At 43.0% G+C, this 23,189-nt stretch overlaps 1 protein-coding gene across 1 annotated transcript in view; it reads left to right on the top strand.

Annotated features, from left to right (window-relative positions):
- The window catches only part of COLGALT2 (collagen beta(1-O)galactosyltransferase 2), an 85,777-nt gene extending 64,060 nt beyond the window's left edge, over positions 1-21,717 (top strand). Inside the window, exons 7-12 of the mRNA XM_045536391.1 lie at positions 1,787-1,863; positions 7,258-7,364; positions 13,147-13,279; positions 14,338-14,465; positions 17,533-17,739; positions 19,283-21,717. Coding sequence (XP_045392347.1) covers positions 1,787-1,863; positions 7,258-7,364; positions 13,147-13,279; positions 14,338-14,465; positions 17,533-17,739; positions 19,283-19,559 — 929 coding nt within the window. The 3' untranslated portion in view covers positions 19,560-21,717. The remainder of the gene's footprint in view (positions 1-1,786; positions 1,864-7,257; positions 7,365-13,146; positions 13,280-14,337; positions 14,466-17,532; positions 17,740-19,282) is intronic.
- Positions 21,718-23,189: the final 1,472 nt, after the last annotated feature.

Here is a 23,189-nt window from a genome sequence, read left to right as displayed (position 1 = left end):
AAGTGGCTAAAAGCAGTCTCTTTGGCTGGAATATTAAAGCCACACGAGCCATGTGAGTGCCAAATAAGACCAGCAGCCTAGAAAAGGTAACTCAAAACATAACCTCCTCCCAAGTCTAAGGCCCACGGAAGGAGAGCTAGACTCCTCCTCAAACAACATAGTGACCAGGAGGGAGTCAGTACATTAAGTTCCTTTCTCTTTAAAACCTAACCCTGTACATGGTGGACCCTCCCTGTTGATTTTAAAAGAAGCTATTAATAGTAAGGAGTGGAGTAAAGCAGAAAGGACCAAAATATTCCGGACCGCTACTGGAAAAAAACTCTCATGCACTGTGTACTCACAGAAATGGGACTGTAAGTATCAAGTTTGAAGTAATGAGACCAGCTCTTGGGTCTGGCTTAGGAAACCTGTCTCACTGCCTTCTAGAATTTCACATCATTTGATCCTAAGTGAAACTGGATGTCATGGTTTCTCTTTAACATCTTAGTGAAGGGAAAGTTAAGCAGACCATACCCACTGGACAGTAGCTCAGCCAGGATGGGCAGAGTTACGCTGAGACAGCAAAATCTTACTGGCTTAATACAACAAGGGCTTATCTCTTGCTATTCAAAGTCTGACGTCCTGGTGTCTTTCCTGGGCAGCATTCCAGGCTGCTTCACATTTGTGGCTTCTGCAGATCAACACATGCTGCTGTAATCATTGTGGTGGGGCTGGGACAGGGTAGGGAGGAGGGTTTGGAGCGTTGAGCAGCAACAATTTAAACCTCACCAAGAAAGTCACACAGCCATGAGCAACTTCAAAGGCAAGAAAATGTATTCATGCCACGTGCCTGGAATAGAGGAGAAGAGATTATTGGTGACAGTGGTAATGGGCATCACCCATAATTCTTTACACAACCCAGTTACCAGCTCTCATTTTAAATTTTCTTTGTATTATCCCTTTAACAAAAATCAAATGAGTGCTTTGAATTTGTACAATGCTAAAAAATCTTCAAGGCCTTCTCAGGTTCTTTGACCAATATTACTTCCAATCTTTAAAATATATAGTTTGCAAAGGAAGTTTGTTTCAGAGTATCAGATAAATAAAACTTTTATCAGTTAAGATGCAATGTCCCTCCAGCTGGAATTCTCCCATTAGCTCTGTACCAAGTTCTGGGATGTGGGCCAGCCCTCAGAGGTAAGATTGTGTTAAAACAAAGGGCTTTTTGCGTACCTGTAGCTAAAACTGCCTGGATGGGATAAAAATAGTCCCACATTTTGACAATTTTAAATGCATAGAAAAATTCTGAGCCCTTTCATCATGGGCCACGGTAAGTAATAGCTGAGTTATTGGACATTTACTATGTTAATGTGGCGAGTGCTTTGCAAGTAGGTCTCATTTAAATTTTGTAACACAGTAAGAGACATACTTTTATTATCCCAGTTTTACACACAAAGAAATTAGAGGCTTAGAGAGGTCCCCTAACTCTCCTAGGCCTTCACAGGCCAAGATTTGGACCCAGATCCTCTGACTCCAGAGCCCGCCCTCGTAACCATTACCCTAAACTGCCTCTCAAATACTCTTAGAATAATACTGCAGTCTTCGCGTGAACAAGTGCTGTTGAAACCAGTGCCCTGACCATCGGGGTTCCCGTGTAGCCACTTAGTGCTGGGGAACTGCTGAGCAGTTACCCCTGCCCTGTATTTCCAGGTTGTCCTGCAGCCCTCGAGCTCAGGTGTGCAGATGGAATTCTGTTTCCTGATGCTTTCACTGACAAAGCCCTCGGCGTGTTTCTTGTGTCTTCCAGTTGACCATCCTCCAATGGAACCCTCCCAGTTTGTCTCAACTGTCCCTAAATATCCAGACAAGATGGGATTTGATGAGGTAGGAGAGGTGTCTCTGTGTGTGTGCGTGTGCACGTGTGTGTGTGTGTGCCACATGCTTACGTGTTTATACTGGAACACGAGCCTGAGCGTGTGTCTGAGAGTCAGCAAGACCGCCATGGCTGCCGAAAAGGCTCTGAGATCTTGGGAAAACTACTCGGTTTTTGTTGTTCCTCAGTTTTCTTGTCTTAAAAGGGAGTTAATCATTGAGTCAGAAAGAAGTTACCATTTAGTAATGAAAGTGAATATGATATTTTCTAGGAGCAGATATTGTCATGTCAATCTTTTCATCAAGGTTTATGAGGATTAGGTAGGGTAAAGAGGATTAGGTACTGGAGAATTTTAACTTTATTCTACCACATCTGAGTGGAAACCGTTCTGGAATACTCCATGCTTTATTTTCTTTCTACTTTTCTTTCATGAGACAAGATCGGAGGACAGGGTTGAGAGGACAAAGAAAGAAAGAAAAAGAAACTTGTTCTAAAATTCTGCCCTTTAACAGTCAAGAACTTAATAGCTTTGTAAGGGCCATGTTTATTATTAAGTTTTAGTTGTATAAAGAATGGAGCAGAAATATAAACAGGTGCCTCTCTTGATAACATGTACAACAGACACTTGGTAGGGCCAGAATTGTGACACCAAGTCACTGACTCCTTCATAGGTCCCTCATGTAGCTGCTCAGCCATATTCAGAAGCAGCTTGGTGGTCTGGAAGCCAGGACTGTGCCTCAGGAATCCACAAACCGAGAGGGAATTTTCCCCTGGCTTCTGGAAGCCAAGCCCTGTGCTTTGTTTGCACTCCTTGCCACTGCAAGGAAAATGCCTTGTTTATCACACTGTAGCATACACATCCGCGTCCCCAAAGTCCAGCTGCCTTAGAGAGCTGCTAGAACTGGGAAGTGGGACTTCTTCTGTCAAACTGATTTGGAGCTAGACTTCAGGAATGGGAAGGAGTATTCCATGGATATTAAATGGGGAAGAGTTAACAGCTATTACACTGTTTCCACAGAGGGCAGAATGAGAAGAGGTGAACTTAAATGTCGTAGACAGGAGTGAGACTCAATTGTGAACAGTTTTCATCAACAGTCAGGGTTGGCCCACAGCACACACTGGCATGGCTTCCCCATAGTCCTGCAGCTTGCCTTCCCTGCAGCTCTCACCAGCTTTCAGCCTGTTACCCATAGGTGGGAGCACCCAGGTGTCTTCATATGGATTCATTTTTCCTCCTAAAAACACACTCCTATGAGGACCGGAACAAAGCAAATAAAATGGGACGAAACCCAGGATCTTGTAGCTCTGGTCCTTTGGTGGGACATAGTGTAGGAACTGGGTCACTCCTAGAGCCCTTCGGGAAAATGCCAACACTATGTAAAATAACACAGGCGGGAGGCTCGACTTTGCTGGGCCCAGGGCAATTACCTCTCCTCCTGGACAGAGATAGGAGAGTAGAAAAGGGTGTTCAGGGGCCTTTTCAATCCTCCTAGTGTCTGCGACCTCACCCGGGGAGCAGAGGGAGGGTGGGGGGCGTCTGCACTGCACTTGGCCGTGTGGCTCTTTTCTCTGTTTGCTGTTCGCTCCGTGTGAGTGAGCCGCCTGTTTGTCCTTCGTGGCTACAGTTTTATGGCTTGTATCCTGGCAAGGACGGGGACTGGATTGTTATTTACTAAAGTCTTCCCAGACTGGAGGTCTCTGGTCTGAGGGGACTTTGGGGATGCATCTCTGTCTATTTTTGGTTGTGTTGTGCTTTTGCTGTCCTGAAGTGACCCCATGTTTACACACGAGGAAAAGCCCTTTCCCTTCTGTATCTGTGAAACGGTGGAGCATGGGCCGCGGCAGTAGGATTCTAAACAGGGGAGAAAATGAAACAGGGAAACACAACCCATTAAGTTTTAAAGTCCCAAGTAATCAGGCAAATGGAGTCACCGTGTAAATTATGTTTTTAAAAAACTAATTACACTGTTAGGCAAACAAGGGAGGTAATAAAATTATGATGCATTTCCTCTACTTTGCCTTAATCAGGTGGATAATTTCTTCAAAGAGGACACCTTGCTCCCCCATTAGTTTCTTTGCCCAGGGATTTATAAATGGATAAAAATGAGACTGTGTTGCAAGGAAGAGCTGAAATTTTAGTGTAGCTTTTCATCCTAGTAAAACATATATTTTTATGACTATACTCAGAATGACCATGTGAACCATACCCTAACCCAGTATAGTCTGAACTCCAGGTTGGTTATAAGACATAATTTCTCCTTTATTCTGACCATGGCATAAAGCAGACTTTATTATAAACCACAGATCTTGGACATTTTCATCTAATCTGTACTGAACCTGAGAGATGAGTTCGTTCAACTCGCTCTTTTTACAGACCAGGGAACTGGACCTAGAAACATGTTTTCTGCAAAGTTATCCAGGATGAAGTCAACATCATCTGACTTATTCTTGTAGGTTTCTTCTTTACCATGTATGCATCATCATCATTTCTTGCTGGCCACTAAAGTCTCCCAATCTTGGAGGACTAGTTTAACATTCAAGATGAGTTCATTCCTGCTTGTAGCAAAAGGACTTCATTCATTTACCTGTAATAGCATTCATGAGGCTTTAGGTACTTCTGTGGTTCCTTAAATCTGGGAAGAGTGAGAACAACCTCATTCTCTGTAACTCCCTGTAGTGGCCACATGACACATATATATTTAGTGCAGCCATCAGGAATTTAGGGGCTGAGGTGAAGGGCTACAGACGAACCCAGCCCACATAGGGGGAGATTTGAATATGCATCCTTTGGTACTTCATGGACCAGTAGCTGTCCTCTCTATAGCGTTTCCTACAATCCACATGACGTGGAAATTTTGCCTTTCCTCCCTTTTCTCCTGTCAAACGGCTACCCCCAAGGGCAGGACCCCTTCTCTTCTTTCAGAAAAATTTCCTTATCTCTAAGGGAATTGAAGAATTCTGGCAAGAAAGCATCTAAAATTGAGACCTTGGCAATTCAGTTTGGAACATTTGGAAATATGTTTTAAGACATAACATTTTTATTATTCTCTGAATGACTTTAAATTTGCCTACAGTGGATGTAAATTATAATGATACTATTTAATAATATGCAGTACTCATGAGACAGGACAGTAATTATTCCAGTTTTCCAGATGAGGAAACTGAGGCATAAGAACTGGCCCAAGGCAAACACTTAGTAAATAACACTCAGGACTTTAACTTAAAGTACACAGAGTCTCACTCTATTGTCCCAGCTAGAGTGCAGTGGCATCATAATAGCTCACTACAGCCTCAGACTCTGGGGCTCAAGCGATCCTCCTGCCTCAGCCTCCTGAGTAGCTGGCATGTGTCACAACACCTGGCTAATTTTTCTATTTTTAGTGACATGGGGTCTCACTCTTGCTCAGGCTGGTCTTGAACTCTTGATCTCAAGAAATTCTCCTACCTCGGCCTCTCAGAGTGCTAGGATTACAGGCATGAGCTACTGCGCCTGCCTATTTTTGTCTTTTTTTTTTTTTTTTTTTGAGACAGAGTCTCGCTCTGTTGCCCGGGCTAGAGTGCTGTGGCTTCAGCCTAGCTCACAGCAACCTCAAACTTGTAGGCTCAAGGAATCCTACTGCCTCAGCCTCCCGAGTAGCTGGGACTACAGGCATGCACCACCATGCCCAATTAATTTTTTCTATATATTTTTAGTTGTCCAGCTAATTTCTTTCTATCTTTTTAATAGACACAGGTTCTCACTCTTCCTCAGGCTGGTCTCAACCTCCTGAGCTCAGACGATCCGCTGGCCTTGGCCTCCCAAAGTGCTAGGATTACAGGCGTGAGCCACCGTGCCCAGCCCATTTTTGTCTTTTTGATCATAGCCATTTAAACTGCGGTGAGATACCTCACTGCAGTTTTGATTTACATTTCCCTGATGATTAGTGATTTTTGAGCATTTTTTCATGTACCTGTTGACCATTTGTATGTCTTCTTTTGAGAAATGTCTATGTAGATCTTTTGCCCGCTTTAACTGGATTATTTGGTTTTTTGCTATTGAATTGAGTTCTTTATATATTCTGGTTATTAATTCCTTGTCAAATGGATAGTTTTCAAAAATTCCCATTCTGTAGGCTGTCTCTTCACTTGGGATTATTTTCTTTGCTGTGCAGAAGCTTTTTAGCTTGATTTGATCCCATTTGTCTGTTTGTGCTTTTGTGGTCTTACACAAAAAAAATCTTTTAGACAAGTGTACTAAAACATTTCCCTCAAAGTTTTCTCCTAGTAGTTTGATTGTTTTAGGTCTTACATTTAAGTCTTCGATCCATTTTGATTTGATTTTTGTATATGGTGAAAGATAGGAGTCTGGTTTCATTCTTCTGCATTTGAATATCTAGTTTTACCAGCACAATATTGAAGAGGGTGTCCTTTCCCCAGGGTATGTTCTTGGTGCCTTTGTTGAAAATGAGTTGGCTGTGAATGCATGTATTTATTTCTGGATTCTTTATTCTGTTCCACTGATTTACATGTCTGTTTTTATGCCTATGCCATGGTATTTTGGTTACTATAGTTTTATATTATTTTGAAGTCAGGTAGTATGATGCCTCTAGCTTTGTTCTCTTACTCAGAATTGTTTTGGCAATTTGAGGTCTTTTGTGGTTCCATACAAATTTCAGGATTGTTTTTTCTATTTGTGTGAAGAATATCATTGGCATTTTGATAGGGATTGCATTGAATCTATTTATCACTTTGGGTAGTATGGACATTTTAACAATATTAATTCTTCAAATTCATGAACGTGGGATATCTTTCCATTTTTTAATGTCCTCTTCAATTTCTTTCAACAGTGTTTTATAGTTTTCATGGTAGAGATCTTTCATTTCTTTGGTTAAATTTATTCCCAGGTATTTAAATTTTTCATAGCTATTATAAATGAGATTGCTTTCTAGATTTCTTTTTCAGATTGTTCACTGTTGACATATAGAAATACTACTGATTTTTGGATGTTGATTTTGTATCCTGCAACTTTACTAAATACATATATCAGTTCTAACAGTTTTTTAGTGGAGTTTTTAGGTTTTTCTAAATATAGGATTATGTTATCTGCAAACAAAGGCTACCTTTGGCCTCTTGAAGATTAACCTTTTGAACTTTCCTAAGAGCAAGGAAAACATATTTATCAATGAACATCAGAGAAACAAAGAGAGTTACTTCACTAAATATAGTTTTTAAAGTAATTCACTTCAGATTAATATCATTTACCCTACATAAACCTAATCTGAAATATAAACAAATCTTCACCACAGTTTTCTCACTCCTTATTCTACCTAAAACTTTGGTCCTTACATTTGCTAAACTTTTTTCAAACAGCCTAAAATAAGACCTGAGTAATTTGTGTTTCTTTTTCCTTTTTCTTCCTGGGTTAGATTTTCATGATAAACCTCAAACGCAGGAAAGACAGGCGGGACCGGATGCTGCGCACACTGTATGAGCAGGAGATTGAGGTCAAGATTGTCGAGGCCGTGGATGGAAAGTGAGTTGGGATTTTTCTCTTCTTACAGATGTGGTTGGACTGGGGGTGTGCCTTCTCCGACAGAGAGTTATTCCTGCGTGGGACTCTAAGATGCTTTGGTCTTTAAGGATAGATACGTTTTTTAAATGGCCATGTGCCACCTATAGTAGCATCTAAGCTGATTTTTGCTGTAGAGCAAACCTGAAATCTACTCACCATCCAGTGACCTTTGGTCATCATTGCACCAAAGGTTCACACTGGACTTGATTGTCCCCTGTTTCCAGGGGTTCTTGCAATCATTGAGGTTTCCAGATCCCTGCTTCCTGTGAAAGAAGTAATGCTTTCAGAATTGTGCCCAGAGCCTGATTTAGAGAAAAGTGCTAAAACTTGAGCAACCTGAAGAAAATAAATGGAAAAAATGCAGAAAGGTCTGCATGTCCTGTTTCATGACATGCCTGCCACCATCTGCCTGGGCTGATCATAGTGGCCACTTTTTCCAGGAATGTGGCAGAAAAGTCACACAGAGAACCTGACTGGATTCTTTCAGGGTTTTTGTTTTTGTTGTTATTATTTTGTTTTGTTTTGTTTGGCTTTGCCATTTTATTTGACACCTTAAATTATTTCAAGATACAGATTTTTACAAAATGTTCCTTTCCATGATATTAGCTTGGAATATATAGGTGGATTTGTTTTATATTTGCATACTCCCTACTAAGAAGTATGGCTAACTGCTGTTGAAGAAGTTCTTAAGCCTCCCGTAGAGAATCTAACTAGTGTTTCTCAAAGTGTAGCCTGAACACTCCCATCAGAGTCTCCAGAGACCGTTAAGAGGGCAGCTTTCTGAGCCCCATCTCAGACCTGCTGAATCATGATCTCTGGAGCTGGGCCCAGGATCTGCATTTAAGAAGCCTCAAGGTGATTCTTGGGTAGGGTTACCACATAAAATACAGGACCCCCAGTTAAATTTGTCCCAAACATTACATGGGTCTTAGTTATACTAAAAAATTATGCATTGTTTATCTGAAATTTAAATTTGACTAGGTGTTCTGTGTTTTTAACTTGCTAAATCTGGCAGCCCTATTCCTGGGTGCAGTAGAGTTTGGGAACCACTGCTTCAAACACCCTCAAGAACTGCAAGCCCATGCATAGGCCACATGGACCAGGGAAACTAGTTGAGTTGTGAGAGTTCTTTATATATTCAGGATGCAAGTCCTTTATCAGATATATAATTTGCAAATATTTTCTCCCAGTTTGTGGATTGTCACACTTGCATTATGGTGTCCATTAAAGCCAAAAGGTTTTTCATTCTGATAAAATCCAATGTATTTTTTGTTGTTCCTGTTGCTTGTGCTTTTGGTATCCTATCTGAGAATCCATTATTGAATCCAAAGCCATGAAGACTTACTCCTATATATTCTTCTAAGAGTTCTATACTTTCATCTCTTACATTTAGGTCTTTGCTCCATGTTGAGCTAATTTTGCATGTGGTATAAGATAGGGTTCAAATTCATTTTTGTGCACATGGTTATCTATTTGTGCCTGCACCATTTGTTTAAAAGACTATTTTTTCCCCACTGAATCATCTTAGCACTTTTGTCAAAAATCAATTGATGTAAATGTAAGAGTTTATTTCTGAACTCTCAGTATTATTCAATTGAACTGTACGTCTGTCTTTATGCTAGTACTACACTTTCTTGATGACGATGAGTCCTTCAACTTAGTTATTCTTTTTCAAGATGGTTTTAGGTATTTTGCATCCCTTGCATTTCTATATGAATTTTAGAATTAGCTTATCAAGTTCCACAAAAAAAGAAAAAAAGCAGCTGAGGTTTTGAATTGCATTGAATCTGTAGATCAATTGGGAGAGTATTGCCATCTTAACAATATGAAGTCTTTTGATGCATGATCATGGAATGTCTTTCCATTTATTTAGATATTCTTTAGCTCTTTGGATGACAATCTGTCATTTTTCATTGTATAAGTCTTGTATTTATTTTGTTGAATTTATTCCTTCTAAGAGTATTTTACCCTTTTGATGCCATGATAAATGGAATTGTTTGCTTAATTTCATTTTCATATTGTTCATTGCTAACTATATAAAAATAGCATTTATTTTTGTGTATTGATCATGTATCCTGCAACCTTGCTGAACTATTTTATCAGTTCAAAAAGTTTTTTGTCTTTGTGCATTTGCATTCCTTAGGATCTCCTATATCAAGACCATATCGTCTACAAGTACGGATAGTATTACTTGTTCCTTTCAAATCTGTTTTATTTCCTTGCTTAACTACCCTTCCTAGTAATATTATCAAGTACAATGTTGATTAGAAATGGTGAGAGCAGACTTTATTGTCTGATTTTAGGGAGAAAGCACTCAGTCTTTCCCCAGTAAGTGATGTTAGCTGTGGGTTTTTCACAGATGGCCTTTATTAGTTTGAGGAAGTTCCCTTTTATTCCTATTTTGTTGAATATTTTTATCCTAAAGGGTGTTGGATTTTGTCAAATGCTTTTTCTGTGTCTATTGAGATTACATGTGGCTTTTGTCTGTTAACGTTGTGCATTACTTTGATTGATTTTCACGTTAAACCAAACTCTTAATCCTGAGATAAATCCCATTTGGTCATGCTGTATAATCCCTTTTATGTGTTGCTGGATTCTATTTGCCAGTAATTTTTTTTTTTTTTTTTTTTTTTTTTTTTTGAGACAGAGTCTCACTTTGTTGCCCGAGCTAGAGTGAGTGCTGTGGTGTCAGCCTAGCTCACAGCAACCTCAAACTTCTGGGCTTAAGAGATCCTACTGCCTCAGCCTCCCGAGTAGCTGGGACTACAGGCATGCGCCGCCATGCCTGGCTAATTTTTTCTATATATATTTTTAGTTGTCTGGATAATTTTTATCTCTATTCTTAGTAGAGACGGGGTCTCGCTCAGGCTGGTCTCGAACTCCTGACCTCGAGCGATCCACCCGCCTCGGCCTCCCAGAGGGCTAGGATTACAGGCGTGAGCCACTGCGCCTGGCCTGCCAGTAATTTTTTAAATATTTTTGTGTCTATATTAATAAGAGATATTTGTCTATAATTTTCTTGTGATGACTTTGGTTTTATATTGGAATAATACTGGCTTTATAAAATCAGTTTGGATGCATTCCCTCCTCTTCTGTTTTTTGGAAGAGTTTGTGAAGGATTAATGTTAATCATTCTTTAAACATTTGGCAGAAGTCTCCAGTGAAGCCATCTGGTTTTGGGCTTTTCTTTGTGGGAAACTTTTTGATTACTAATTCAACCTGTTTACTTGTATAGGTCCATTCATAATTTCTGTTTCTTCCTGAGTCAGTTTTGGTAGTTTGTACCTTTCTATCAATTTGTCCATTTCATCTAGGTTTTCTAATTGCTTGGCATATAATTAATTGTCCATAATAGTCTCTTATAATCTTTTTTACTTCCATAAGGTGAGGAGGGATGACCCCTCTTTCATTCCTGATTTTAATAATTTGAGTTTGCTCTTTTTTTATTCATCAGTCTAGATTTAAAAATTGTTCATTTTGTTGATCTTTTCAGAGAACAGACTTTTGATTTTGTTGATTTCCTCTATTGTTTTTCTGTTCTCTAGTTCATTTAATTCTATAATAGTCTTTATTATTTTCTTCCTTCTCCTTGCTTTGGGTTTAGTTTTCTCTTCTTCTTTTCTAGTTTCTTAAGATGGTGAGATTATTTATTTGATATATTCTTTTTTAATACAGTTACAGCTGTAACCACACCTCTAAGTAGGTATATCCCATAAGTTTTGGTATACTATCTTTTCACACATCTCAAAATATTTTCTAATTTTTCTTGGAATTTCTTCTTTGACCCATTGGTTATTAGAAGTGTGTTATTTAATTTCACATATTTGTGAATTTCTCAAAGTTTCTTTTGTTTTTCATTTTTAATTTCATTCTATTTGTTTTGTTTTGCTTGTTTCTCTCTATTTGCTTTTGCTTTTTATTTTTAACTTTATTCTATTGAGCTTGGAGTATTGTTTTAAATATACTAGGTTTAATTTATGGTCTATATAGTTGGTCCTTATGGTCTCACATATGGTATATTCCATGTGCCCTTGAAAGTGTGTATTTTGCTATTGTTGGGTGGAGTGTCCTACAGGTGTCTGTTAGGCCTAGTTGGTGGTGTTATTCAAGTCTTCTATTTCTTTGCTGTTCTCCGGCCTCATTGTTCTATCCATTACTGAAAGTGAGACATTGAAGTCTCTTCCCATTACTGTTGAATCACGTATTTTTCCATCCAATTCTGTCAGGTTTTACTTCATGTTTTGGGGGTCCTGTTGTTAGGTTTATAATTATATTAATAATTGTTATGTCTTCCTAACAATTGGCCTTTTTGTTGTTAAAAAATGTCCTTCTTTGTCTCTAGTATACATTTTGTCTAAAGGTTTATTTTGTCTGGTACTAGTATAGCTCCTCCAGCTCTCTTGTGGTCATTGTTTACAGAGTACATCTTTTTCTGCCCTTTTACTTTTAAACTATTTGTGTCTTTGAATCTGAAGTCTTTCTCTTGTGGACATCACGTAGCTCTATTGTTATATTTTTAAAAACTCATTATGCCAAGCTCTTCCACTGCTTTCAGTGTTTAATCAATTTGCTTTCATTGCCTTTCCCCCCCACCCCAGGTCTTCAAGGTCAGCCAGAGGTGAAAGATTAGGGACTTCTCAGATCTTTCCTGAGTGTGTGCACAGCCCTGAATATGCCTTCTATATTCTCAGGAATATTTTGGAGTGTTTCAAACTCCTTATGGATCTTTTATTCCTCAATTTTTACTGTTAAATTTTTGGTCAGCCTATTGTTAGCCTGAGCTGCTAATGCTGCTCAGACAGCAGTAACATTAAACGGTTGCCGCTGATGGTTTTTGACAATGCCCTACAGATAAGACGGTTTGCCCAGAATGAACTCTGAGTCAGGGCAGCTTTCTGGGGAGCTACCAGGTAGGTTGTGAACAGGGATTATCTTCTGGGTGTAGGTCTTTAGGGGACTCCTAATTCATTCCATCCCCTCCAGTGGCTGCTAGGCTGCTGGTTTTCACAGCTGCCGTAGTTGAAAGGCTACTGGTTTTCAAGGCTTCTATAGAGCCGAGAAGAAAGGATGAGATTAAGGAAAGTGTAAACCCCACAAAGCTCACTGTGTTCACAGAGATTCAGCAGTTCGTCTTGAATAAACACTCCTTGGATTATTGCAAACCTTTGGTTAATCTCCAGAGTCTGGAAAAGTTGATTTGGACAGTTTTTGCCAGTGTCCTCCATTGCTTTTATAAAGGAGTCAATTTTGAAACGTCCTTACTCCACAATTCTGGAAATGTTTCTCTGCCATTTTTATTTTTAACCTTGTTTTTATTTTAGGTCCAAAGGAAAGACACACACACATGCACACGATCCCTCTCCCCCTACCTTCCTGTGCTCATCCCTTCCAGCATTGACTGCTGCTGTGAACTACCTCTCCTTCATTAGGGGAGTGTTTTTTTTTTTTTTTAAGCTGTCAAAAAACTAATGATGCTTACAACTATGTCAGGCACTAGGAGGGATACACAGAAATGACACCCTCTTGTCTTCACAAGCTCAGAATGCTGCTGGGACACATTGGCCCCAAGGAACTTGTAAGGACTAATGGAAACCTGAGGTCTTCCTCTCTGTGTGCAGAGGCTCTGGGGGAACGTGCAGATCTCTCTCTTTCTCTCTCTCTCTCTCTCTCTGTCTCCCCCTCTCTCCTTTGTGGCGAGGACACTTCGACCTGTTAATTTTCAGACATGTTCTCTGTGATGCAGGGCACTCAACACGAGCCAGCTCAAGGCCCTGAATATCGAAATGCTGCCTGGGTACCGAGACCCCTACTCCTCCAGGCCTCTAACCAGGGGTGAAATCGGCTGCTTTCTTAGCCACTACTCTGTCTGGAAAGAGGTAAATAATGTTTATTTTATATGTGCAGTTTTATGATGAGGAGAAAGTTATTACCAGTGAATTAGAGCCAATTAAAAGTGAACGCATACCCCTTCCAGAAGATTCCTTGAGAGCTTCTCCTGCCTTGAGTTTCCCTCTGACTGGAGGCCAGTAACAAAGGGACAAGGATGGCACCTTTGGTGCCACTTGGGATGATGACAGGGACGATACCCCCATCCTAGCCACCACACTTATTAATTCATTAGCAGCAGCAGCAGGAATGCCTTGTATGGGTCCATTATGTCATCATTTTTTAAGTGATTTCCTATAAGAAGTCACACAGAAGTCACGTGAGGTGGGTTGGGAGGGACCCCTTTTGCCCACTCGTCCAGGTAGGAAACAGCAGAGCCAGAACTTGAACTTGTCTTACAGATCGAGACCCTGATGAGAGGGTGTTGGAGTGTGGGGCTCCTGAGGGTCGGTTCCCACAAGAAAAGAGAAAGTCCCCAAAGAAAGGCCTCTTGAACGCCTGTTCTCTTTCAATGATCCAGTCTATGCCTATCTTTCTTTTTCTTTAAACGAAATATAATAGATACGTACAAAAATATGTAGATCACAAGGTACAGCTCAATGAAATTTCACAAACTAAACAGCACAGCCATGTTAATCAGGACCCATAGCGACACACAGGTTACGGGCATCCCAGGAGTGCCCCCTCTGTACTTCCTTCTGGTCACCAGTCCCCAAGGGCAATTACCAGCCTGACTTCTAATGGCGTAGAATAGCTTTGCCTGTGTTTGTGATCTCTTTTATGTGAATGGAATCATGTCGAAGTGTAATCTCCCAATGTTACATTTAGGAGATTCACCTGTGACATTAACTGGAGATCACACATTCTCATTGCTGTGAATACACAGTTTGTTTATTCATTCTCTTGTTGACGAGCATTCACTTAGGTTCCGGTTCTGAGCTATTACAAGTTATGCTACTTATACTCGTGACCTTTCAATCTTTATTTATCTAATAAAAATGGGTATCAAACTTTTCATAGGGTGTCTTCCCACTGATGCCCTTTGTAGGTAATTGACCGAGAACTGGAGAAGACTCTTGTTATTGAGGATGATGTGCGTTTCGAGCATCAGTTTAAGAGGAAGCTGATGAAGCTGATGGATGACATTGACCAGGCTCATCTGGACTGGGAGCTGATGTGAGTGACAAGACAAGCTCAGCAGAGCGCACTGAGTCCTCTCCAAGGCCCCACCTTCCCAGCTGGTAGCAGACACAGCGTCAGTTTCCACTTACTTGCTTTTCTCTCCATAAACGTTCTCAGAAGCAAAAGTGGGTAGAGGTTTTTACATCCTTCTACTCTTCAGGGTGAGAAACTATGGGGAATTCTTTATGAGGGCTGGAACCTGCCTGCAGATCGGGGGCCTTCAGGCAGAGCAGAGGTGGGGCACTGAACACTCCCATAGAAGCGCAGCAGAAGGCCCACTTGGGAAGCAACATGGCACATGGAGAGGGTAGGGAGGGGGAGGAGAGGGCATTCAGGCGAGGCCAAGGGGCCTGTGTGGTATTTAAGCCTCAGCTCCCAGGAGAGCAGGTGGGAAGCTGGAGGGGCAGCCAGGGAGCTCCTCTTGGGAAAGGAGGTTACACAAACAGGGACAGCACTGACAGCTGGATCTGGGGACAGGTCTGAGGCTGACACAGGAAAACCAGGCTCACCAAGGGAGTGCTGGCTCGGACTGAGATTTAGTTAATGCTCTTTGTCTCCTACCTCTGGGTCTTGAGTGGTTCCTACTTTTCTTTCCTTCCCTCCTTTCTCCCCTTCCTTCCTCCTTCCTTCCTTCCTTTTTCTTCCCCCTCCTCCAATTTTGTTTGTAAAACAAACTGACAGTTTTGTTTCCCATCAATGAAGCGGAAAGTTCCCAGGCACTATGTTCACTCCCCAGCTGTGTGTCAAAGGCAATTCATCAGATCAGAGCCCGTTCCTCTGTAGCAGCTGCTGCAGCGAACTGTCCCTGCTCCTCCCATCCTCAGAGGCAAACTTAACTCTGGGCCTGGGTGGGACACTTGTTCTCTTAGAAGTTGGACCCTTCAGAGTTCAAAAGAAACCTAGCAATGGTTCAACTAACTTATTAGAAATAGACCCAGAAATCGGTACTGCGTAGTAAAAAAGAGACCTGCTCCCCATCAGATACCAGCCATGTGATTAGATTTGCACAGTCCCTTTGAGATCAGTTTCTTCCTGTGTTCTCCAGCAGTTGCTCACTGCCACCTTTCTGAATCTATGGCTCTTCAGCCTGTGGTTCAGGCCTCATAGACATGAAGCCTGGAAACTATTTTATGCCAACAGGACTTGTGTAAGGCAACTGTCACTTAAGCCTCATAATCACAGATGACAACTCATGGCGTCCAGGGCTTGGAATTGGCATACACCCCTGTCCACATGTAGTTTGGTTGGTGCATTTCTAAGGACAAAGTACCAATAGATCCAAGAAGGAAGAACAGTTGTCCTGACAAGGATATGGGAAAAAAAAAAGGTTTTCTAAATTTCACAGGTTGATCGAGTCAAAATATTCTGTTAAAATCTAGTATAAAGTCTTAAAGAACGAAAGAAGTTTCAAATTTTATCTCTCACTTTCTAAAATGAAGAAGAAACAAATGTCACTTAAACTCAAAATATGAAAGTTAATAAGCTGTCCATGATTGTTAAATTAAATTTTTCCAGAAAAAGAAAATAGTAAATGGGAAGCATAGAACAAGCCATTGGAAACATCTAGAGAGTGCTGATCAACAGAAATACAACACAGCCACATGTCATTTTAAATTTTCTTGTAATCACATTAAAAAGATATAAATAAGTGAGTTGAAATTAGTTCTAATAATACATTTTATTTAACCCAATATATCCAAATATTATTTTAGTATGAAATTAATATTTAAAAACCATTGACATCATTTGCATTCTTTTTTTTATATGGTAAGTCTTCAAAATTCTATGTGTATTTTATACCTAGAAGAGATCTCAATCCAGAAGCTAAGTTTTCAGCTGTTAAAATAAACTGTAGTCCTACCAAAACAACAAACTTATTGCACAGAAAAAAAAATATTTTACACAGCTTTAACTTTTAAATTTAAATTTAAATTAGTTAAAATCAATAAGAGTATTAACTCGGTTCTTCAGTCACTCTGACCATGTTTCAAGTGCTCGGTAGGAGTTTTTCTTCCACTCCATAATATACTAGAGAAATTCAGACTCTGTAGTCTGAAAACACGGTGACTGAGAAGATAAATGTTTGATGTCCTCAGAAGAACTGAAGGCTGAACAGAGATTTGTTCTACAAGCCCTTGGATGCTTTGATAAAAGGGAAACGCTCTTGAGTTTGGAAAGAGATTATTTTAGGGCAGAATAGAGGAAGTGCTGCTTTACCTTGCAGGGGGGGAAACAGTCAACCCCTCAACTTGCTCCAGGCAAGCCCACACCTAACAGCTTCCAGACAAAAGGAAAGGAGCACCTATCCACAATCCACAATCCACAATCCACGATCCAAGATCCATGATCCACGAGTAGACTGGGGAAGGCAGGATTGCCAAGGCACACCTTGTGTGGTAGAAGTTGTTCATGGAGGACAGAGCATGTCTGGGGCCCTTCTCAAAGCAAAGTACCCAGGAGGAAGCCTGAGCCCAGCTGGATGGGTGGGAGGTAGGAGAAAGCCTTTCTGAGGTGTTATTCACACTCCCCAGAAAGAATCCCTCCCCCTCGGGGCCACTCTTGGGTTCCCAGGTCCCTCCCTGCAGAGTGTGCCCCCCACCCCGCCCCCTCCTTTTCTGTTCTGTGTTTAGCATCTGCATTTGGAGTGCTGTGCAGAAGGCATCCAAGGCTGAAACTTTGGGGACCTGAAGATAGCAGACTTGGGATTCTCACGTCTGGCCCTTTTTGTGCCTTTCCAGCCTTTGTAAACACAGCTGGAGAGCCCGTTTCCTCTTGGGGAAACAGTCTGAAAGATCTTCCAGTCTCACTGTGTCTTTCCTTTCTGGCTTGCACACGGTCTGCTAGGCAGGAATAGTTGGGGTGTGGATAAATGGAGCCAGGGAAGCAGCCTCCCTGATGGGAGATGGCATCGTGGCTGGTGACAGGATCCACTTTGTGGTGGGACCCATTTAATGCAAGATACAACTGGTCCAAGTTTTCAAAGGTGTCTGCGTAAACCAAAGCTGGGTTCTCTCCTTATCAGTGCCTAATATTCAAGTTTTCTCTGCCTTTTTCTTTATAGTTATATTGGTAGGAAGAGGATGCAAGTAAAAGAGCCAGAGAAAGCGGTGCCCAATGTGGTAAACCTGGTTGAGGCCGACTATTCCTACTGGACCCTGGGCTACGTCATCTCTCTGGAAGGAGCACAGAAGCTGGTTGGAGCCAACCCTTTTGGGAAGATGCTGCCGGTGGATGAGTTTCTGCCAATCATGTACAACAAGCATCCTGTGTGAGTCTCCCCGAACTGCCTCCCTGTCACCTGGGCACATTCGTGAATTATGCTACTCAGTTCCTGATAGTACTTGGTATTTTCTAAAGTTTTCCTCAATAATCTTTCCATAATCATGAACAAGAGAGGCTGACTCAAGTGAGTTTCCCTTGTACAGATGGGGAAGATGAGGCAGAGGGGCTGAGTGTCTTGCCCGGGAGTTCTCTACAATACCTAGTTGGTAGTTGAACTGAACGTAGTCTAGTTTGTCCCTTCATTGTCTTTGCTCTTCTTACCTCCATAACCTCGTACACCTCAAGGTGAAGGTCGTCTTCCTGAGCACCTCAAAATCTCCAGTTCCTTTGGCTCAGGCCATCATGTGTACTGATGGCTAGGCCATGGCACCCATCCTTGCAGAGCTCACAGTCTGGTCAGAAACCCAGATTCATGAACAAATCATCTTGCTGTATGGTGATGCCCACCATCACAGAGATGGGTAAGAGGTTCAGGGCGTGTGGACGGGCCACCTGAGCAAGGCATCGTGGAGGAAGGCAGTGTGGCATTCAGGGTTCCCATAGCCCAGGAGTGTACTCTAATCTGGCACTTTCCAAAAGGTGTGGTAACTGATGGTTTACCTGTCAGTCTCCCTGATAAACTAGGAGCCCTTCGAGGCAGGAATAGTCTTACATCTCTGTGTCCTTAGAGCCTCGTACGAACCTCACCTAATAGCTGCTGTTCAATCAATGATTCCAAAATCCGTTAATGGAGCTGGAGCCCAGGTTCTAAGCTCGGCTCCTTCTCTCAGTTGCTGGGTGAGCTCTTTGCTAGATGGTCTTCATTTCAGCTGTGGAGATTTCCTGTGCTGCCTCTTGTTCACTTTGTCTCCTGTCCTCAGTAAAAATGGAGCTCCTTGTGCTCTTTTGTACAACATATTTCTGTGTCCTGGCAGGAACTTGGAGGTCAAACCATTATCCCCTAAACAGAAAGGAAATTAATACTTATGGTGCATTCACAGACCTAGGAGCTGTCCAGATGTCACCGCATATAATCTGCACAGGAGCCCTGGGAGGGAGGCCACTGTCCCTGTCCTTTACCCTTGCTGGAGCCCAAATGGTGCACAAGGGGCAGAAAGCAGAGTCACGTTGGCCTCCTCCAAGCCCCGCTGTGTCCCTTAGCCCATCACTGCTGTCCAGATCTCAGGTGTCTCATTATTAATCCAGGAACAGGGCATTTTTGTAAAATGATCACGTTTATTTATCATATGATCCAACAGAGCTTAATTTTTAACTTTCAGAGTAACACCTGAAATGCATCCTTTAAACTTGTCTACCCAGAAAACCCAGAAATATCCTGACCTTTTTGCTTGCTTGTTTGAGCAGATCTTCTAAAAGCTTTTCAAGAGACCTTTATTGTGTTCGTAGACTGAAGTTTTTCACAAAGAACACAACTTAGAAAGTAATGAAAGGAATCTATGACCATTCAAGGGACAGCAACGAGCAGGGCCTCTCCCCTCCTCGTCCCTGTCCTCCGGTCCCCTCATGCCCTGTGCTCCTCTTGCTTCCAGAGCCGAGTACAAGGAGCACTATGAATCCAGGGACCTGAAAGCCTTCTCGGCGGAACCTCTGCTCATCTACCCCACACACTACACGGGCCAGCCGGGGTACCTGAGTGACACAGAGACCTCGACCATCTGGGACAATGAGACGGTGGCCACCGACTGGGACAGGACACATTCCTGGAAGTCACGCAAGCAAGGTCGCATCCACAGCAACGCCAAGAACACAGAGGCGCTGCCGCCACCAACCTCTGTGGACACTGTGCCTTCGAGGGACGAGCTATGAAGGCCCCCTGGGAGCGCGACCCACACTGGTTTTTCTGCAGGGCTGCTCATCTGTCTGCCTCAGTTTGGGGGTTGTTTTTTTAAGTGGTCACATTCATCCAACCAAAGAGGTCTGATGTGCTAGACCAAAGTTAATATTTTTGACAGTGGAGGGGAATAGGGAATTTAAGCCCAAATTTCCTACAATGGCTAAAAGATAGGCTTTGTGGAAACCGTTAAGCTAAACTTCAGTCCAGACACTTAATTCTTCAGCTCGCTGCCCGCATGGTACCACTTGCCCTGCCTCCCACTCGAAGGTTGAACAACGAGGCTCAGGGTCTTGCCTGAGAGCAGGCGATCACCAAGCTGTCACCCCAGTCACTAGGTAGTCCCGGCAGCCCAGCCAAGTGGACCACGTTCACTGGTCTGGTTGGGTTTCATTTTATGTGGCAGATGTGACCTTGAAAACTCAAGCCAACTGGACAAACTTTATTGGTCTAATTGGTTTCATTTTAAGTGACCTTGAAAACTTGTGCATATGACAAGTTTAAGAGGGAATCAAATCATTTAAAGTCATATTAATTGGGCTTTTTATTTAAAGGAATTCTGCCATGAGCCTTATTGCAAAGTAGATTTTTTGTCTCAGTCCTCAGTACCCCGGAGGGATGGGTGTCTGTGTCTGGCTGAGACTTGACCACCGTGGCAGTTGGTGCTCTCGTGAAGAGCTGGCAGTTTGCCACGCAGATGTGACTTAGTAGATCTCTGATGGTTTGTGTAGATATTTGAGGAAAAAAGAACTCTTGGCCTTTTGTATTGTGGCCACTTGAGTGAGGATGCTGTATTTATAAAGGTAAATGTAATATATAAAGGGTGGGGGTGGGTGTGTACCTCCTGCCCTGCCCCTGGGGTTCATGTCACACTCTTTGCTCCACCCCTTAGCCCGGAACGAGCCACAGGTGTGAGCTTTATAAGCTGAGTCACTGTTGAGACACAGAGCGCATTTGCAGGCCAGCAACTATCTTTGCCGGGGTTTTTCATTATATTTTGAATTATTTATTTTACAAATTGTTGGGAAAACATTGTCTGTAAGACAAAGCATAGAAATGGGTGCTGCAAGCTTTCATACCTCCTCTCCCCCGGGGAAGTGGTCAGTGTAGACAATCTGATTCTCTTTAGTGTCCCAGCCTGGCTCTTGCAGGGAGGCCTGTCCGGCGATTCCAACCATCTGGAAACAAATGATTCTCCACCTAAAGGACGAAAATGGTGAGAAAGAATGGGCTGGTCAGCTGATTTGGGCCCACAACCTGAGCAGCTCTCAGAAGTCAGAATGCTGGGAGGACGCCCGTTCTCAAAAGATGTCCCCTGAGGCTCCTTTCTGCTTTCTTCATAGATTGGTTTTACGTAAACTGCAGAGTTGGGCTACATGGTCTCTTCCCACTCCGCAATCTGGCCTCCTAGGATCTGTCCTGATGGTTTGGCTTGGGTTTACTTTCTCAGAGCCTCAAGCTGTAAAACGTGGACTCCAGAAACACCCTCCCAGGCATCCCGTACAAGCACCTGTCCTCCTCGATAGCCGTGCACCGTGGATGGCCCAACCACCTGAGCTTCGCACTTGGACTGGTGGGGAGGGCCCTTCGCAGCAGAGCTGTGGGTAGGGGGTGCTGCATGTGCTCCCGGGAGAGGGCCCCCCAGCTTAGGGCACAAGGCAGGTTGCCTTGGCCTTCCTGACTCAGTGTTGATAGCCTTCCATGTTGACTAGTAAGCCGGAGACTAAGAAAAGGGGTCTCATCCAACTCCAGTTTTTACTGCTTAGACATAATTGTCAGAGCTTGACTCCTTTTTTTCTAGAAAAACAGAAAGAGCATCTGGAGAGCTAGTGAAAAATCCTTAGGTGGTGCCTAAGATTTCCTTGGGGATTTGGTATTTCGTTTGCATATTTGAGTGTGTGCAAGTGTGCGTGACTTTAATGAATTTTTTTTAATGGGGTGCGAGGTGGCTTGGTGTTGGGAGGTGAAGGGAGATTGCGTTGATTTTGTGTTGTTTTGTTTAAGTTTTTTTCCCTTTTTCCCCGTCAGCTGGTCTGACAGGTTTAAGAATTCTCGTTCTTAAGAGACAGTGGACTTAAATTCTGGATTTTAGATTAGGACTGTTCTACTGTGAATAAAGTTCTGGCTCTGCTAGCCCAGCCTTTGTTTCTCCCTGCTCAGGTCTGGAATCCCAAGCAATGTTCTTTTCCTGTGAACATTGTGAGCTACAGATCTAGCGTCTCTTTTAAAAAGTCGTCTCTTCCGCAATCCAGAGGTTCCTCGACCTCACTCTCTGTGCTGTCCCCCTTCCAGTCTTAAGCCGAGACGTTTGACCTTCACAGTGGCACGTGAGGCCTTCAGTAAGAGGCCTTTGCCTCCGGGCTGCCGCCTGCTCTCCGCCTCCGGAGGTTGCACTGTGTCTGGATTCCTCTGGGGATCCAAGGTGGCATCTTCTGGGTGGACAACTCCAGCTTCAGCAGTGCTGGTGCTGCTGTGGGTGGACCGAGCTCCTACAAACTGCAGAGGACACGCCGCACGGGCCTCGCTTTGGGTTGACCCCCACCTGCTGCAGAAACTCTGGAAAACAAGAGCGAGCTGACATCCAGCACCCTACGTTGTCTGCCTTGCTGTGCTGTTTCAGGGCGGGAAAGTGATCAACTACGTGCCTTCTGGAGCTCTTTGTAAAAAATAAAAAAAAAATAAAAAACTTGGCTCCAAGTTATGATTGTTGGTTGGTTCCTCAAACACTGATCAGTGGCCACTGCCAAGATTCCCAGGCCTGATCTGGATCAGGGAGGGATGCTGGAGGCCAGAGCTGGCCACCGCTGCCGTGTGATCGCGTGGCAAAGGAGGGGAGGCAGTCACCGCCTTTCCTGTGCAGACTGGTGGGTTCTCAGGTACAGAAAGACAGAGGGGTCCCTAGTAGGGTGTGGAGAGAGGTATCCGTCTTGTGTTTTGTGCTATAGGTCAGTCTACCCATTCACCAAAAGATACTGAAATACTTGTTCAAGGCCAAAGAGGCTTTTGAGGGGGAAAACAACAGCAACAACAACAAAAAGAGAATCCTTGTTGGCCTCAGTGACCTTAGAATTTCAGATCAAGCTTCCCCCAAATCTCACTGTGAGCACTGCCCTGTTTCGGGCCTTGTGCTGGGCACCAAGATGCTCAGGGGACTAGGCAGTGCCCCTACTGCTGCGGGGCCACAGTCCAGTGGAGCAATGTAGGCAGGAAGCTGCAAAACAGGAAGGCTGTTGCTGTAGGACCCCAGAGAACCAGGCTCTGCCGAGGAGGACAATTAGGGCAGCTTTGCTGGGTTGGTGACATTTGGGTTGGGTTTTGGAGGATGGATGGGAATTCAGAAGGGGGTGGGGAGTGGGGCCCGGTGGGCGAGAATGGCGGGTGTCTGGACACTGGGGAAGCAGGACCGCAGAGGGACCTGTGCAGGAGTGACGGGAATGCAGGAGGACAGAAGTGGGAATGTTAGGTATGTGCTGGGGTGATAACAGGAGGCAAGACTGAGATGCGATGGTGATGGGAAGTTGGCTACTGGCCCTCTCCGGGCTGTCTTACCATAAACACAGAGGCCAGTGTTTCTGGAAGGATTCTAGATTTGGTTACTTTCCTGA

Source organism: Lemur catta, chromosome 23, assembly GCF_020740605.2.
Source record: "Lemur catta isolate mLemCat1 chromosome 23, mLemCat1.pri, whole genome shotgun sequence".
Lineage (NCBI taxonomy): Eukaryota > Metazoa > Chordata > Mammalia > Primates > Lemuridae > Lemur > Lemur catta.
Note: the sequence above shows the minus strand (reverse complement) of the source record. Positions and strands in the feature narration are given on the sequence as shown.